This window comes from Myripristis murdjan, chromosome 10 (assembly GCF_902150065.1).
Source record: "Myripristis murdjan chromosome 10, fMyrMur1.1, whole genome shotgun sequence".
In the NCBI taxonomy this organism is placed as follows: Eukaryota; Metazoa; Chordata; class Actinopteri; order Holocentriformes; family Holocentridae; genus Myripristis; species Myripristis murdjan.
In genome coordinates, this window is record NC_043989.1 from 22,759,841 (window position 1) to 22,777,615 (window position 17,775).

The 17,775-nt window shown below is 42.4% G+C and overlaps 1 protein-coding gene across 2 annotated transcripts in view; it reads right to left on the bottom strand.

Moving 5' to 3' along the window:
• Positions 1 to 9,148: 9,148 nt before the first annotated feature.
• diaph1 (diaphanous related formin 1) overlaps positions 9,149 to 17,775 on the bottom strand; it is a 117,165-nt gene continuing 108,538 nt past the window's right edge. Inside the window, exon 28 of one of the 2 annotated variants that reach the window (XM_030061272.1) lies at positions 9,149 to 11,651. In XM_030061272.1, the coding sequence (XP_029917132.1) occupies positions 11,464 to 11,651 (188 nt within the window). In that variant the 3' untranslated portion in view covers positions 9,149 to 11,463. The remainder of the gene's footprint in view (positions 11,652 to 17,775) is intronic. The other variant, XM_030061273.1, reaches the window with a different exon arrangement.

Genomic DNA, 17,775 nt, shown 5'->3' on the forward strand with positions numbered 1-17,775 from the left:
TAGGAGTGGTAGCATTCATGTGCATGTGTGGGGGTTGGGGGTTCATAATAAATCTGGGTAGAGGGAGAGTAGCATTCAGAAGAAAAACAGACAAAAAGATTAAATGTAAAGTTTGTCTTTGAAATATCACAATGGAATAGTAAACAAAACCTGTTGGTGCATTAATACATGCTGCCTCTCATGTTTCATTCAGTTTCATCACGCCAGATGACTACAGAAGGACCATCTCTATCAGGACTGGGGTAGGTTGCTTCCTTGATGGCACTGGTAATGATGACAGGAGAAATGTGGCAGATGATGAGGAGGAGGAGGCTAGGGTGAAGGAGAAGGAGGATGGCACAGAGATTTAACATGAATGAGAAGAAGAAAGGGAAGGTGACAAGACAGAAGTGGCAGAGAACTGGCCTTTCCTCCTTAGTTCGGTTACTACAACGAAACATGGTCAAACTTTTGAACATTACCTCAAACAGCTACACACAAACCTGTTTCAGATTGCACACAATTTTCTTTCTTTTTTCCCATTTGCATTAGTACCAATGTGCATTCACATCTTGTCTTTAAAAGGATTAAAGGCTTAGGTTGCTTTTTGTCAGACATCTTCAGCTCTGACAGAGACAAACACACATCAAAGTCCTTTACATATGTTGATGCCAGTCTCTTAAGTTCATGCTTACACTGTACAATATGTAGGGCATGTTGTCTTTTATGATCAGAGTGGTTCTTTCTGTTATTCTAAAGAGATTCCCCCTCATCCAAGTAACTCTGCTTCGATTTAAACAGATGAATTCATTGTATTGTTTCCATGCATGGAATACCTCACCTCCAGATGCACAAATACATAATCAAAGGATAGATATATAAACAGAGGCAGAGACAGAGAGAGAGAGAGATAGGCAGATACATGCATGGATATAGGAAGTCAGGTCGACCAACAGAAAGTTGTGTGGATGAAGAAAGAGATATGTAGAAAGGCTTAAATGCAACACATTGCATGAACTGGCAGATAGACATAGAATTAAGGATGTATGGATAAATAAATAGACAAATACACAGGATTATTCATGCATGAGCAGAACAATGGACCAGACAGACAGGAATGCATACTGAAACAGAAAGAAAAACCAACACAGACACAGACACAGACACAGACAGACAGACAGACACAGACACACACACACACACACACAAAGTGTTGATATCATGGCTCCCTGGTGCTGCAGGGTGGCTGTGGGCACAGGGCTGTGATGATGGAGATGTCACTCAGTAGTGTGAAAGCACAGCCAATCGCTTGACACTTGTTGGCCCATGTTAATTGTCCACTAATTGTGTGTCACGTGGAGAGTGTTTTACAAGACAGCATGTAATTTGATCAAGGGAATATTATTAAGATATGATGACCAAGGCGGAGAGGTGGAGAGACGTGGACAGATACACATTTCCACACTTAGACACAAGGATTAGTGCACACAGATATGAACTCACACACTCAAAAAGACCCAAATATGCAGTCAATTACACAGACAGACAGGAAAATAGGCATGCTCAGAGTCATGCACTCACGCCGTCATTCCAGAAGGTCAGCAAAAACACTACTTTGCATTTGTCAGCAGTCAATCACCCTAAACTTTTTTCTCCCTTGTTTTTCTGAGTTTAGTGGCACAGTGGTGGGTATTTCTCTCCTTGCAGAGTGAAACAGCAGGAAAGTTGAGAAACAGCCATTCTAAACAAATGAAGAGAGGCTTTAATCCACAGTTCTCAGAAATGGAGGGAGAGAGGGAGAGACAGAGGGAGAGACAGAGGGAGAGAGAGAGAGAGAGAGAGAGAGAGAGAGAGAGAGAGAGAGAGAGAGAGAGAGAGAGAGAGAGAGAGAGAGGCTCTGGGGGTGTACAGCCAAGTTAAAGACTAATGATACACAGTTATTTCAAACAGGGGCCTGGCAATCCTGATGCTGCTTACAGCCAGAGAAACACACACACAGCTTCTGGCTCAGGGGAAGAGGAAAGCGAGTGTTAGATGGAAAGACAGGGCTACTTGAGAAATAGCAGTAGAAATAAGGAGAGAAGAGCCACGGACAATAGAAAGAACACGTTTTATATATAATTTAATGTTTTGTTTCTTCTCTCCACAGCTGAGGTCACATCTCAGCACTCCCTCCCCTCCCTCCGTCATCCTCTCCTTGGGGTGTGTGTGTGTGGGGGGGGCAGATATTCTCCAAGGTTCACTTTGCTACCTGGAGACCGACAGCCTCCTCTGGCCAGCCAATCAGATGCCCTGAAAAACAGCCTCCTGCTTTGCCATTGGTCCACTGCTCCTGGGAGCTCATTCCAGCGTCAATGGCCATGTCATTGTGTCGTCTGGCAGTGCTGAGGCCAATTATACTCCCCCTGTCGCTTTGTCCAGGGCTCTTTTCTCCAGGAGACCCCCTTCACGCTTATAAGGGCACACACACATACACACACACAGTCCCCAGAATGTCTTAATGAGAGATTGAGGGAGTCTGGGAACAAGGAAGACTTGAGAGTCATAGTAATGAGACAGAGTGAGCCTGGACATTTTCACGATAGTCTCACTGATCTGAATCTTATTTTAAACCTGGGCCTTATTTTCCTAGTTTCGCCACCATAAGTGATTGTGTTCAAAATGTTATGATTTATCTCATGGTAGAGCTTTCATGCCTCCAGATTGCTGTGGGTCGCTGCTCTTAACCACACACACACATACACACACACACACACACACAGTACAAAACAATAACCAACAATAAGCAAAAAAAAAAAAAAAAAAAAAAAAATTAAAACACAACCCTTTCAACACAGTAATACATTGATTGTACAAAACAAAAAGAATGTATAATGAAGAATGAATAACTGTAAACAAACAATTAAGGCATCATCTCAGAAAAAAATAAGCCATTTGATCATTTTTTTTTAAAATTGCTCATACCCCTCTTGGAATCACAGCCTTATCATGATGTAGGGGTTTGTGGGGCCCTGTGACCCTGCTGTGGGGGCCTCTGTTGTCCAGAATATTTAGCATATGGTAACATCATCCAGGCAAACTGGTCTCAGGAGTCTCTATGAACAGTTTCATGGATCAACCAGGACCGCCTCTCAGAGCCAGGCCTGGAGGGGATACTCAAGGGTGAGCATTTGGTGGCAGAACCTGACACGGGCTCCAGTCAGACTGATGTGAGGCAACCCTCTGGTGGACCCATCACCTGCAGGGGGAGAAGTAGAGACTTGGTGCAATGTCACTCAGTGGGTGGTGGGGTGGTGGTGGAGGAGGACCCTGTGTAGAGGGTCTTCGACTCACACCTCCAAAGGAGATTTTCCTGTATCTCAAGGGAGGTTGAAGATATGCAGTTCAAATAAACTCTGTTCAAAGGGTCCATCACTGAGGCGATTGTAGCTGTGGTCACATGGTTGTTGGTGCCTGTCATGACTGCAGCCCATGTATGAAGTTGTGGAAACCTTCAGTGAGGGAAGCTGATGAAGGATGCCTTTCAAGTTTGGTTGGCTCAGGAGACTGTAGCATCAAAACTGCAGCAGGCCAGAAGGGCTGCAGCTTTGGTGGTCATCAAAGATAAAACTCTGATATGGGGGGAGTTTGGGGAGGTAATGAAGACCACAAGGTACTCTCGGTTGGCTCCAAATAAGTTCTTTGCAAACCATCAGGTGACTCAGCATGGGTTGGCAGGGTCTTTCCTCCCTGGGATTGGGAGATGCTGACCTTGCCTGAGGATATAGTGAGATGGTGAATGGAACATTTTAGGAGCTTCTAAACCAAACTGACAAACCTTCCTTGGACAAGGTTGGTCCAGACGATTTAGGTGGTCATGTATTGGCCTGGCAGAAGTTTTTTGGGGAACTGGGAAACTGCAGTAACAAAGTGCTAGGAGTATCACACTGGGTCCTCCCAAGTGTCTAGTCAAAGGTGTTAACAAAGTATGGTGACCTTAGGGCTGCATCTCTGGTTTTTTTGGACATGGTTCACTTGGGGTCATTAAGCTGTGACCTCCAGCAGGCACTGGGACAATTTGCTGCCAGGTATGTAGTGGCTGAGATGAGGGTCAACACATTCAAATATGAGGCCACAGTGTTCTGTAAGTAAAAGGTTGTTTGCCCCCTCCAAGTCCAGAGTGAGTTACTACCCCAAATGAATGAGTTGAAGAGTGTTGGGGTGTTGTTCATGAGTGAGGGTAAAACAGTGGGAAATTAATAGACGATTGATCAGATTAGGGCTGCTGTCACATGTATACAGCTGTTCTACCAGAGTATTATGTTGAAGAAGGACCTCTAATTTTACATACAGAGATTAGAGTCAATGTATGTTCCAACACTCCCATATGGTCATGAGCTTTGGGTAGGGACCAAAAGATACAAGTAGTTGCTCTGAGCTTCTTTGCAGAATGGTGGACTCAGCCATGAAGATTGGGTGAGGAGCTCAGACACTCAGCAGTTAGCTTAGAGTAGAGAAGCCACCCCTTCACACTGAAAGGAGACAGTAGTTGGGACGCCTCCAGGGCACCTTCCCACATCCTTGTGTTCCAGGAACACAAGGATGAGACCCCACAGCAAGCCCATAACACTCTTGCAGACTACATATCCCAAAATTCCTGGGGACACTTCAGGAGTAGCTGACAGACATGGCTGGGGAAAAGGATGTCTGGGCAATCCTTCCCAGCCTTCTACCGCCATGACATGGTCATGGATAATAGATAGCACACTTTGCTTTGTTTACTTATATTAGTTACCAGTTTCCTGCTGGTTTCAAGTCACATCATATGGTATTTCTAGAAAATGCAATCAGAGCATTGGAGCATGTGAACTTTCTGCTTGAAAACTAGCATGCAGAGATCAGTAATGTGAAAGTAGAAGTAATATAGAGAAATCCAAATGGCTGTGTGGGTGTAATTGTGCTGAAAGGATGTTGTAATTATTTTTGGGTTTAACTGTTGGAGATTTCATACCTCTAGTTTGTACGTAACACCCTTACACAGAATCTACAGTGTATGAATATCTAGACTCAACCACACAAGAACACACCCATGCTTTCAGTCAAGGATGCAGCCGTGCCAAATAAACTAAGTAAAGAGGATGCACACACAGCACAACAAAGATTCTCGATCAAACGCACACAGAAACACAGCCAGGCTGTGCATTCTCCCACAGTGCTGCTGGTGAGAACAAAGTCTCCAGAGTGTTACTCTTTCTGTCTTTCTTTCTCTTTTTCTTTTTTTTTTTAACAAATTGTCAGCTACTTACTTCATCATGGCCCACATGCCCTCTCTTTATCTCTGCTCTCTTTCACATTTTCAGCCTCTCTCCTACTCCTTCTCTATATCTTCCATTTATTTATCCTCTCTTCCTTTTCCCCACAATTTGTACCCTCTTTTTTGGTTCTAGACTCTTTCATGCTCTCCAGCTCTCCTTTGGCACTTCAAGCACTCTGTATGACATTGTTTCCACCTCACTGTGAAGATTATCAGTTTTTTTCCAAGCTATTACATTCCTCCTTGTAAAAGCCTCATCATCCTTGATAAATTATTTTCCGGTGACACTCCCTTCAGTCCCTCTTGAACAAACCTGAACTTTTCATGTAGAAGGAATGAATACTCACAGAGGACACACACACACACACACACAGGAGCACACACACACACCCCAGATGATTCAAGTTTGCCTCCTCTCAGTGGTGAAGTTAAACACCCTCCTTGTATGGAGGGATGAGGTAAATGGGGAAAAATAGAGGAGGGAATGTGCATGGAATGCAGACGACTGTCACAAGAAAGGGGAGAAAACGGATGTGCTTTCTGTGTGTGTTTGTGTGTCTCTATGCACTGCCATGTACATGTGTGGTAAGGCTGTCATTTTGGGGTGAATATTCCTGTATTTTATCCTGTCCAAAAATAGAAGTAGAAAATACAGAGTTTTGTTCCAACTTCAGTTGTCTGCCCTTTTTCTAAAAAAAAAAAAAAAAAAAAAAATACTGATTACTGGCACTGAAGAGAGGTTAACAAATAAATGGTTAATAAATAGCTTTAGCTTCTAGATATTTCAGAAATGTATTTATGCAGTGGATATGTAGAGTTTTGACAATGAACTGTTCAGATACAAACTCCTGGGATATTTTAGGGCTCTGCTAGCAACTTTGAAACATGTAAGACTCTAACATCTGAAGCCGTGTTCCAGGCAGTCTGCTGAGGAAGAGAGAGCTACAGCAATATGAGATTTCAGTGACTAAGAGAAAAAAATCATCTTTTATCCACATGCCAATCCTCAACCTCACAAACAAAAACACGCCCAACCAGGACACTCCCAGTGCAGTGCGAATACACACACACACACACACACACACACACACACACACACACACACACACAGAGTTCAGTCATTCAAGGATAATAAATCCCAGTAAAGCCCAGAGACATAATTTTGGAAATGGATGTGAATGAAATGAGGAACACATGCACACACGCACACACGCACACACACACACACACACACACAAGACAAAAGCAGAGTGCTATATTTTCCGTTTAGTTTTAGGTTGATTAGGATCAGATGCTGGAGAATCACTCCCTGATTATTTCTGTCTTCAGAGGGGAGGGACAGTGGCATATGAACACGAACACACACACACACACACACACACACACACACACACACACACACACACACACACACACACACACACACACACAATTAAAAGATATAAACTCATAGTGATTCACGATTCCCTTTATTGTCAAACCAGAACCATTACAGCCCTATGGTTTGCACATGGCGTGTGTGTGTGTGTGTCCAAGGAGATGTAGTAAATGATGAAAGGAAGTCAGGGCTCTCTGGTTAAATCATGAAGCCAGTTAATGAGGGTAAAGGTGAAAAGACAGCAATAAATCAGCTCAGGTTCACTAAAGAGTAGGCACCTCATTCACAGTATGCAGAAGGGCTTTCGTGCATCTCAAGGCCCTGAAAATGGATTCCAATTATCCTGGCATTTGAAATGAAAATCCCTCTGACAAAAGAATTCATTTTAGTCACCTGGGAGTATTCAATGCATATCAGTGAACATAAGCAACTCTCACAAAGCCAACAATCCAAAACCCTACTCTGTGACATCAGAGTCCAGGCCAACACAATCTCTATTTGCAATGCACAGAGGACAGCACTCATGTTTGCTTGAGCATATACACCTAAATAAGCTTTACTTTAGGTGTTAAACTTTATAAATGAGTAGGGATGAGTTTCATTCCAAAATATGTCCAATATTTACCTTCAAACAAATAAATAATTTTTTTTTTTTGCTAGTATGAAAATAAAGCTGACTATTTTTGAAAAACATTTTGGAATGAAACACTAACTGTGGTCATACAAACAGATAATCCCCTGGAGGTACTGTTTCATCATCCAAAAACTCTTCCTTTCATTTATCAGTGGCGAGGTGCTGGGTTTTACAGCCCAATAACATCACAGAGTCCAGGCTTTCTTGAGTTTTATGTTTCATGTAGACTGATCTAAACTGGCATGCCCACAGAGAAAGGGAGAACAAATGTGATTTCTCTGTCGGGATAATAGCACTATCCTTAAAGAAACCGAGTGATGCTTCTCTTTTTGGTTTAATTAAAAACAGAGGCTGAGGTTTCAATATGAACAAGCATGATGAGGCATTAATCTGCAGGCAGTGAAGATATTCTGTTAGCAACTGTAAACAATCAGCAATCAAAGTAGGTTTAAACGAGGAAGTGATGAGGTTCAAAAAGAGGAATCAACTCAAGTTTACAGAGAAGAGAGTCCTGTCAAGTTCTTTTGCTTTGCCTACATTTGCATTGTGTCATGATGTGTTCATCTATTGGTCTGACACTTGACCCTGTGTTCCTTAAGTGGAAAAAAAGAGATACTTTTGCTGTTCTTTCACTTAGTGAGCTTATGATTTTATTTCTATGAATTAAGTCAATTGTGTCAGGTCAATGAAATCATCATGGCATTCAGGTAAGATTCAAATCAGTGAGATTATCAAACTGTGCAGCCCAGCTCTGTTTCATTAAAATGAGTTTCACGTCATCCTGATTCCCAGACTTGCTCCGATATAGCGTGGCATTTGAGGGGTATTCTGAGCCAGAGTAGGCCTTGGACAAGCTGGCCAGTACAGGGAAGAGATTAGTGGAAGGTCTGACTCATGACTCATCCTGGTTTAGGAAATACCTTTCTGATTCAACACAGGGTTCAGAGCCACTCAGCGTTGTCCATCAGGGAGGGAAGAAGATGGATATAAAGGTGGTGAAAAACTTGGTAATTTCACTTGGGAGAAAAGGGGAGGGTTAAAGGATAGAGGGAACAGTAGTGAGAGGAACAACACAGGAACGTAAGGAGGGAGGTAAAGGATAAAAAGTACTGTTAACATCAAAAGTTCTCTCTCTCACTCACACAACTGAAATGGTCCCAGTTAAAGATAATGCAGAACGCTGGCAGTCACTGGCGGAAAACTTCTCTGATGTAGTTCAGGGTCCTGGCCTGAACAATGTAACAAGAGAAAATCCTGCATTTTTATATAACCCATTCCTCTGTTTATTCATTCTTCATTGTGTTTGGCAAGGAGATTGATTATATTTTTGCAGAGCCCAATAACTGTCTGGTATTTTCATTGCAAAATGTGATTACATGAGAGAGAGTGGGAGAGATAGAGTGAGAGAGAGAGGGACAGAAAGAGAGAAGGGGTGGGGGGGTATTGCAAAAAAAAAAAAAAAAAAAAAAAAAAGTGCATCTGAAGGAATTTCCTTTGGCAAACAACCAGGAACACAACAGAGTCTGACATCACACATTTACAATATCTTCTAATGTGACCAAAGAATGACCCCATCACATCATTAACTTATTGAAGATATTTTAATGGTTCTGTGTAGCAAACAGAACAACTACGTGCATCATTCTGTATACATACAGCAATCTCTCCCCCTCAAAAATTAAATCTCTTCTCCATTCACATACATTAAAATAATCAACAATAAAAATTCACATAGAAAACAATCTCTTAAAAAAATGAAAGAAAAAAAATCAGAGAAAATTAACTCAGAAAACAAATTATATTCCAGTGATGTTTTGACATCAATCTTTTGTTTTAAACCAACTGCTTTTCAATGTTGAACACAGCCTCTTTTGAATATGCTGCACACAGTGATGAGCTGGAAATGTTCCCTTGAGAGAAACAGTATTGCTGCTGAGTTTCTAATACAGCCAAAACATGACATATAAATGCTCTAGGAGAGGAAGAAACAGTCGTTTGATTGTGCTTGAAAGCAGGTAGCACAAACTGTGGGGTTTCAAGTAATACAAGAATTGCTGCTAGACTTTATCAACATTTGCAGTGTATTATTAACAAACTATGGTTACTGTGTAAAAATTCGGCTCCAGCAATGGAGAAGAATTACAAAGATGTCTATATTGATTTTGAGGAACCTCATCTCCAATTGTGACCTTTAAGGATTTTTTATTAAGTGCCAGTTCCTCCATGTGCAGAGATTTCTATGTGTAGGAAGAAATGAACTTATTCAAAATTACAGTAAAATATCAGGCAACAGTGTGAGAAAACGAAAGGTGACTGTTATGCTGATGAGGTTTTACTCAATCAACGGCAACATGAAAGCACTGACCTTGAATCGACAGAAACAGCAGATGTGGTTGCAACCCAGTGGTTGTTACATCCTGTGGCTGGTTTGGGATCAAGGAAGGGTGGGGCGGGTTGTACAGTGTTTGCATAGGAATAAATATTGCATGGAGCGGCTGACAGCATCTCTTGGGGTTCCTGTCGGATATTACACTACAACATTATGGCAACATTTATGCTGATGGCTACTGAATACAAAAAAGAGCGAGTCCAGACATTCAGCAACTACTGTTGTAGTCTAGTGGGTGGGGAAGGGGAGGGGACACACACACACACACACACACACACACACACACACACACACACACACACACACGAACAAATGCAAACATACACTTGTCTCAGCAGTTTTCAGGCAGTTTTCCAGTGTGCGGTATTCTCAGCAGAAACACCACAGTGCTGTTTATGAGACCTAACATTTATGACAGCATGGTCAGTACCGAACAGTAATTATAGATGGCAATACACACAAACAGACACACATACACACACACACACACACACACACACCTACACCGAGTGCACACAAACACACTCATATGTACAAACACATGCGCGCGCATTTCTAAATAAAGACAGCTGACTTCATGCCTACAGACAGACAGACTTTTTCACACACACAAACACGCAGGCATACAAGCTTTTCTCAGGCTAGAGCTGGTATGGAAACACCCTTCCAGGGAGCAATCATTTTTTTTTGGTACTACTTAGTAATATGTGGAAGACCCTGCCCCTTTTCATCCCACTCAGCCCTTCGTCTCTATGGGGTTGGACGATAACTCCATGGATATGAGCAGGATGTCTACATATGCCTGTTGTGGGCATTTGTGTTTACAGTGCATAGATATGGTTATATGGTGCCTCTTTTGATAAATCTGAAATCTAAATCATGAGCATTAATCCCATCTCTGTGAAAAAAAAAAACATTCTGTTAGGTAATAATAAACATTGGTGAAAAGAGCTTTGATTAGTCGACACCACAGCCCAATACAAACTCTAGTTGGACAAACAAAGCAAATTTCAATGACAAGACTGGATTTGTACTGGTTGGCACATTGTTTGAAAAATACAACACAATAATTAACACTTACATACAGTATATCAGAGAAATACAAATCAATGTTTCATGGGTGTTCAACAAAAAACTCCAAAATGGAAATGAAAATGAAACAGCACAGAGGTCACTGCCTGGAACATCCAAAAAGAACTTGTGTATCAAAGTCCAGACATTGCCAGTCAAAGGCTTTGCAGTGGCATCACACACACACACACACACACACACACACACACACACACACACACAAAATCAAGAATGGGTCCCTCCTGAGTATGTCTTTGGAATCTCACCTAATCTCATCTCAAGATGCCCTTTGGGGAATGACAAACGTGAATAAACTGACAAACAAAGACAAAATTCGATCAAAAAAACAAAACAAAACAAAACAAAAAACAGATAAAACACAGGAATAGATAGTTGCAGATGCTGAACTGAGCAGTTTAAATTTCTATGGCGGTAGCAAAGATTCACTGGTGGGCTGAGGGTCATCCAGGAGGTGTGGCCCAGGTGAGAGCCCCACCCCCTCCCTATGCCCCTCCCTTTGCCGGCAAAAAGAAGCAGTCCAGAAGCATCCAGTCTGATGGTCCTGTTAAGAGCAAGGGCACAGCGTCTTGGCCTTTTTTCATTCAGTCAATCTGATGGAGCAGAATGAAGTTGCCGTTAGACACTGATCTCAGATCAGATTTGTATTGGCCTCTGTGATTTTGCTGACCCTCGATCTGTGAATAAGGGTAACGTTCTGCCTAACTGGACCGAACGGGGGCACCCTCCAGTAACTCCTCTAATGACCCCGCCCCTTCTAGTTTAAGCTCCTCCTTTTCCTCTGTATTTTTCTTCTTATTGGTCTGTTTGCCTGATGATGGTGTGTCTTCCTGCATCAGTTCTTTGGCCAGGATGTTGGTCACTGCATGACCAGCTCGTCGGTGGTTGGCTAAGAGAGAGGGACAAAGACAGAGAGAAAATCAACTCAATGACATGTCATGTTCACATCTTATCATCAAGATGTTTGCATGCAGAGACGTATGAAAACGTGTCAGTCAGCCATGGCACACCACATCAGCAAATAACTGTCACGGGAAATAAACAAAGGACCAACCAGCCTTGAACAGAACACACAGGAGTATGTGTCTCAGAGAATATTATAAATCTCTTGCGTACATGCATGTGAACACAAAGACACACACACACACAGAAATGCCTGAGTGGTGGGACTGTGTGGATTAGTTTGATATCTACAGCCACTCACTGCTTATGCCAGATTAGACCTTCTCAACATGATTGAGACAGAGGCAAAATGAGAGAGGAAAAGAGGAAGGGGAAAACAGCATGGGTGGAAATGTAGGGGGAGAGGAAGCAGGTAGAGACAACATGAAGGAATGAAGGTAGAAAGAGAGTAAAGGGGGTGAGGTAGCAGGTGAAAAAGAAGAGAGCAGAGGATGGGAGGTCAGTGATTCATAGTGTGGGACGATGAATGTAAATAAGAGGAACATGGATAGAGAGGTAAGAGAAGTGAGCTGTAAAAAAAAAAAAAACTAAAAAAAGAAGAGACAGAAATATGCAGCACAAAACGTGCAGCGAAGGGAGAGGAGAGGTGTACAGGGATGGACAGAGAAATAGAACAAGTGTGACAGATAGAGCCCTGAGGATGCTGTCATTTTCACTGTTCTACCTGCGTACTCTGTTATTTCCTCTCCTCCTCCCACATACACCAGCAGCCCTGCTTTTATATCTCTCTCTCCTTTCCTTCCCTGCCTCCCTCCCTTGGTGCCTTACCACTCTACATTTTCCTGCGTAGGAGGACAGCTGTGCAGTAGCGGCCATTTCGAATTATATAGGTCAGTGGGAGATAGTGTGTCTGTGCTTAGAACTCTTCACACCTCAAGCAAAACATATTATGAAAAAATATGTTAACATCAGTCGTTGACACGCTTGTTAAGGCACAGAAACACAGTGATGTAGTGTGCTTCTGTGCTAACTGGGAGTAAAGATAGTTCATTATGCAAAAACAACAGAATCATGCATGCAAATGAACCATGTATGCACAAACAACACAATGACACATGGTTTTAATTGACCACACACACAAACAAACGAAAAGTTACCGAGCCAGTCTCCAGCACTAGTTGTGATAAAGACACGATTGAGTCTGGAGAAGAAAGGGGAATACAGGAGGATAGGAGAGAGAAAAAGGGAGAAAAAGAGGAATTAAAGGTCCTGTTAACAGTAAACTCATCTTTAGACTTCAGCCTCAGCTGGGCTGATCAACACGGACAGCTGGGGTGACAAATTATCACCTCTCACACTTTTCCTCTGGGGGTACACACAGACCTCTCGCTGTCTCTCACACACATCAATACATGCAAACACACTTCAATCTCACATGCTCTCTCTCAATATCTATTTTCATCCTCCTCCAAAGCCCCTCCCTCGCCCATAAACTCACTAATTAGACATTATGCAAATGACCCCGATACAGAGAGAAAGTATGCGTGTGCTGTGCTGAGCCTGTCCCACAAAACTGAACCCATAGAGAGAAGCTCTTCAAAGGCTGTCAACCCAGCTTCTCTCCTCTCGTCATCCTCTGGTCCCTCTTGGGAGAGAAAAGAGAAAGGAGGAGGAGAGAAGAGGATAAAAGTCAGGACTAGATGTCTCAAGCATTGGAACCAGCATGAGAAAAATGAATTTCGGCTGAAACTGCAGATTAAAGGAGTGAGAGGAAAGCAAGTTTTCCCTGGATTAAAATATGGTTTAAATTGTCAAATACTTAAAGTGATGGTTCAATTCTCTGCTCCTTGCGAGTAATGTGTTCTCAAAGTTTGACCTGCCAATGCCTTCCCTGTTGTGAGATGAAAGCTTCATTGGGAGCCTTCTCCAAAATAAATGAAGCATACCTGGCCCAGCAAACAACACAATTTTGAGCAGAGACCAGAACATGAAAAACAGTTTTGAGGATGCACAACAACACACTTTTGTTAAGGATTCATTATAGATGTTCTTTTGCAGCCCTCTTGCTAACTTGTGGAACTACTTTGCTTAGGTAACACAAGGCAACGACTTCACGAACCTGGTGTGTAAACATAGAGCACTAAGGGATAGTGTTGTGTAATGATACATAAACAAAGTAGTCCCACAAGCTAGCAAGCGAGAGGGCTGTGACAGAGAGTCAATAGTACAACAACCTCTGCTGTGCATCCCTCCTGGTGGAGCGGAAGGTGGAAGGTGACAGGGAAGCCACAACAGTACATATACATCATTAAGATTAATCAAGGGCATTACAATTTTCTTCTCATGTATTACATTTTATCAGACAAAAACAACACATATGTAAGCAAGGCATTAGTAGTGATTGTGCGGTAGATTTGTGTTACAGAAGCATACAATGATCAGTAAGTTGGTTTCTCTTCTCTGACCTCTCCGCTCCAGCAGTCATGTTCCCTTCTATGGGAATTTAAGTGGAATTGCCTGCCTGTTCACAACTACTAGATGAAACTAGCAAAACACAGAAACAGGCAAATCATCCTGACCAATCAGATGTGGAGATTTGACAATTTTCACATAGCATGTGGCACTGCAAATAGATATGCATTCTCACCATGTGCGTTGCCTGAATTTTCCATTCACTTGGCACAAAGCCAGGTGGACAAAATACTATGTAATTAGACACTGAGACCAACAATAAAGATTGTTTTAGGTCTGTTTAGTCATGGGAGAACAAGTGTGTTTACACTTGGAGAGGAGATGGGTGGCACAAAGAGTTTATTGCAAGGGTCATATGTAACACATTACACTCCAGGAGTCTCGATAATGACTGCCTAATGAGGAAAGTAAGTCTTTGTTGTACATTGGCTGTCACTAAAAGGGGAAAGTACAAAAACAGGATATAGAGCAGACAGTGGGGAGAGGATAATGTTTTTTTCAAGTATATGATTCCTGGGAAGAGAAGGTAACCAATTAGGTCAACGGCATGGCTGTGTGCAGGTATACAGAGCATAACCACATCTTCCTCTGATCACAAAAAAAAATTAGATGTCACACACACAGTAGATCACACAGAAATAATAACCACCTACCAGCTAAGAAACTAGAAATTACACGATCATCAAGAATGACTAAGGGGTGACTGTTCCTATATTGATGATCTATTTCCAGCACAACAGACTGCAAGGAAGCCTTTGTAACATATCATGGTAACAGAGCTGGGAGTAGAATAATAGTGTATTTCTAGATGTAGAGTGGATCTCCATCAGAGTGTGGCTTGCCTACCGGGGGCTCGTATCGCCCTCCTCAGGCTGCAGTGGGTAGCACACATTGCTGCTCTTTACTGTAGCACTGTGGGAAACAGTGACGTCATCTAGCACCACTGCTCACCAAAGCCAGTGTTTGTGTCTGTGCTAGTGTCTATGTCTTAGTATGCATGTAAGAGTATGCACTGAAAAGGCTCAACTGGTGTGTCTGTGTGTGTTTTGGGCCTGATGGCATGTATTGTCTCAGTGATCAGTATGCATGTGACGTCACTCCTCCTTTAGAAATGGTTTAATTGATGTGTGTGTCTCCTATTGGTTTGCATTGTCTCCACAGAATGTGTATGTGTGTGTGTGTATGCGTGTGTGCGCCTACTGTGAAGGCACAAATCTCTCTTAAGAGTCTTTTTTTGTAACAGCAGACCGTCTGTGGTGCCAGCGTGTGCCTTTATTGTTGCTAGCCCTTTATATCTGTCCCTTTGTTGTGATTGGTGCTTTGTCAACCATTGGCTACAATGATTGGTTGTTCTGGCAAGGGTTATGACCCAGCAGATGGGACTATCGTGAGCATTCAGACACGTCATTCCTCTACACACACCAGCACACTTTCATTATCTTCAAAAACACATCTACACAAAATAATGCACCAAAATGCACATAAGGCTATATCCACACTTAAGGATGTGTACATACTAAGAACATGAAATGATCATAGAGGGAGTATGTGGCAGTACTGGTATGCAAACATGCATGTGAGGCTTTGTATTGGCATACAAGCATCTGGCATGTGGGTGCGTTTTTGTCTGTGTTTAAGGGGGATAGACAGACGGAGGGTGGGCAGCTGTGAGTACCCCATACCGTCTGCCCCCTCTATATAAACAGCACACACACACACAAAATAGGCTGAGTTACAGGTCAAAGGTGAGGGGGTATATGGCCTCTGCAGCCTCGTGGCTCTCTATTCAGTCACACCACTGTGACACAATGAGCATACCATCACACTCAGCATGCCCTCAATAGCCCTTTAACACCAAGTTTGATGTCTGCAACCTCTACAGCTGTGAATGGAGGAAGGGAAGGAAAATGGAAGGAGGACTATGACAACAGTACAAAAATCTATATGCACTGTAGCAAAAACTAGTCCCACCGAGGGGAGGACTAATCAAAGGTTAAATGTTCGATGAGAATATTTGAGGTACAATTGTGTACCAAAATTATGGTTAACAGTAAGTGTTATCTATCTATAGTCTATTGTAAGGTGTTAAGAATTAGAAATAAACTTGCTTTCAGGTCCATTCTAAGGACTTATAAAATTTTAAATAAAGGTTAACTGCAAGCATCTTGTGTTTGTGATGCATCTTGTGATGCTTTATTACTTCTAATGTAGCAAGTTTCAATATATCACTCAGTGTTATCACTGTATCTATAGAAGACAAAGATGACATTTTTGATAGTTCATTGTAGATGCATTAGAAAATATACAATTTGCAGTGTTACATTGCTGCATGAAAATGCATTATTATGCATGTTGCTTAACCAGACAATGACAACTTATGATGCACTACAGATCACAAATACACTATGAGCATTGGTATAGTGCATCAGTATCCCATCCCATTAAAATTGACAATAAGGTACTTATTGATGGTACCAATTACAGTGCTGAAACTTCAAACATTCTAACTGAGAAGATGAAGGGCAAACTTAAATATTTGATTATTGATCAATATTATACAACAGAGGTTACGGTTTAAGCAATCTGACTGGTTGAGAGCTGTATATTATTTAGAAAAGCACCACGGGTGCTGCATCACTTTAGTAATACTGGGCTAGACTATGGTCTGAAGTTTTGTGTGCCCCTGAATTTAACACCTGATTGATTCTCCTGAGGCAAAGTGGTCTCAGGTGAGGGGTCAGATTAAGGGCGATTCAGCAGCTCCAACTTTCACAGATTAGCAAGACCGGGGGTCTCCCCTGGAGTCAGGACTGGCAGGGAATAGGTAAGTGCATGGTGGCCAGATCTGTCATGGGGTCTGGTTGTACTCAGCTCCAACAATCCATGAGGCCACCCTTCCATGACAGGCTGGGTGGAGACTGGACTTTGGCTATGGCAACTGGCTCTCAGGACATGGACTGTAATGAGAGCGAGGAGGAGCCAGAGCTTGTGTGGGAGGTCGAGTAATACCAGCTACATATTATAGTTGAGCTATATGTAGTTGTGCTTACTTCTCCGCACAGAACTGGCTCCAGAATACTTCTGAAATGAGCCTCTGGTTAAGTGCCTCTGCGTTGGAGTTTGTCTCGTTGAATAAGAGCCTAAGTGCAGGTGCTGCAGAGGGAAAGACTCTTGAAGGCACATATAGGTCAAAAAACTGCTAAGACTACCCTGCATTCTTAGAGACTCTGGATGGATGGGGTCCAGGCACCTCGGAACTGGGAGACTTCAATCCTCATGTGGGCAACAATGGAAATATCCAGAGGGGGTTGTCTGGGGGAAGGCAATTGCTGTGAGCCATTCGGTACCTGTACAAGCACAGTGAAAGTTATCTTTGTATTTTTGGCACAAAATCATGCCCATTCCCAGTGGGTGCTGGACAAAGCTGTGCATTGTCAACAGTTTTGTTTGTGATTTTCATGGAAAAGATTTTAAGATGCACTTGGGAAAATTGCTTTTTGCTGACAATATGGTCCTCTTAAAACCATCAAAGTGTATCCTCCAGCATGCATTGGGATGGTTTGCTGCCAAGTGTGAAGTGGTTAGGATGAGGGTCAACACCTTCAGGGTTCCTACTAGGAAAAAGGTGTACTGATCCT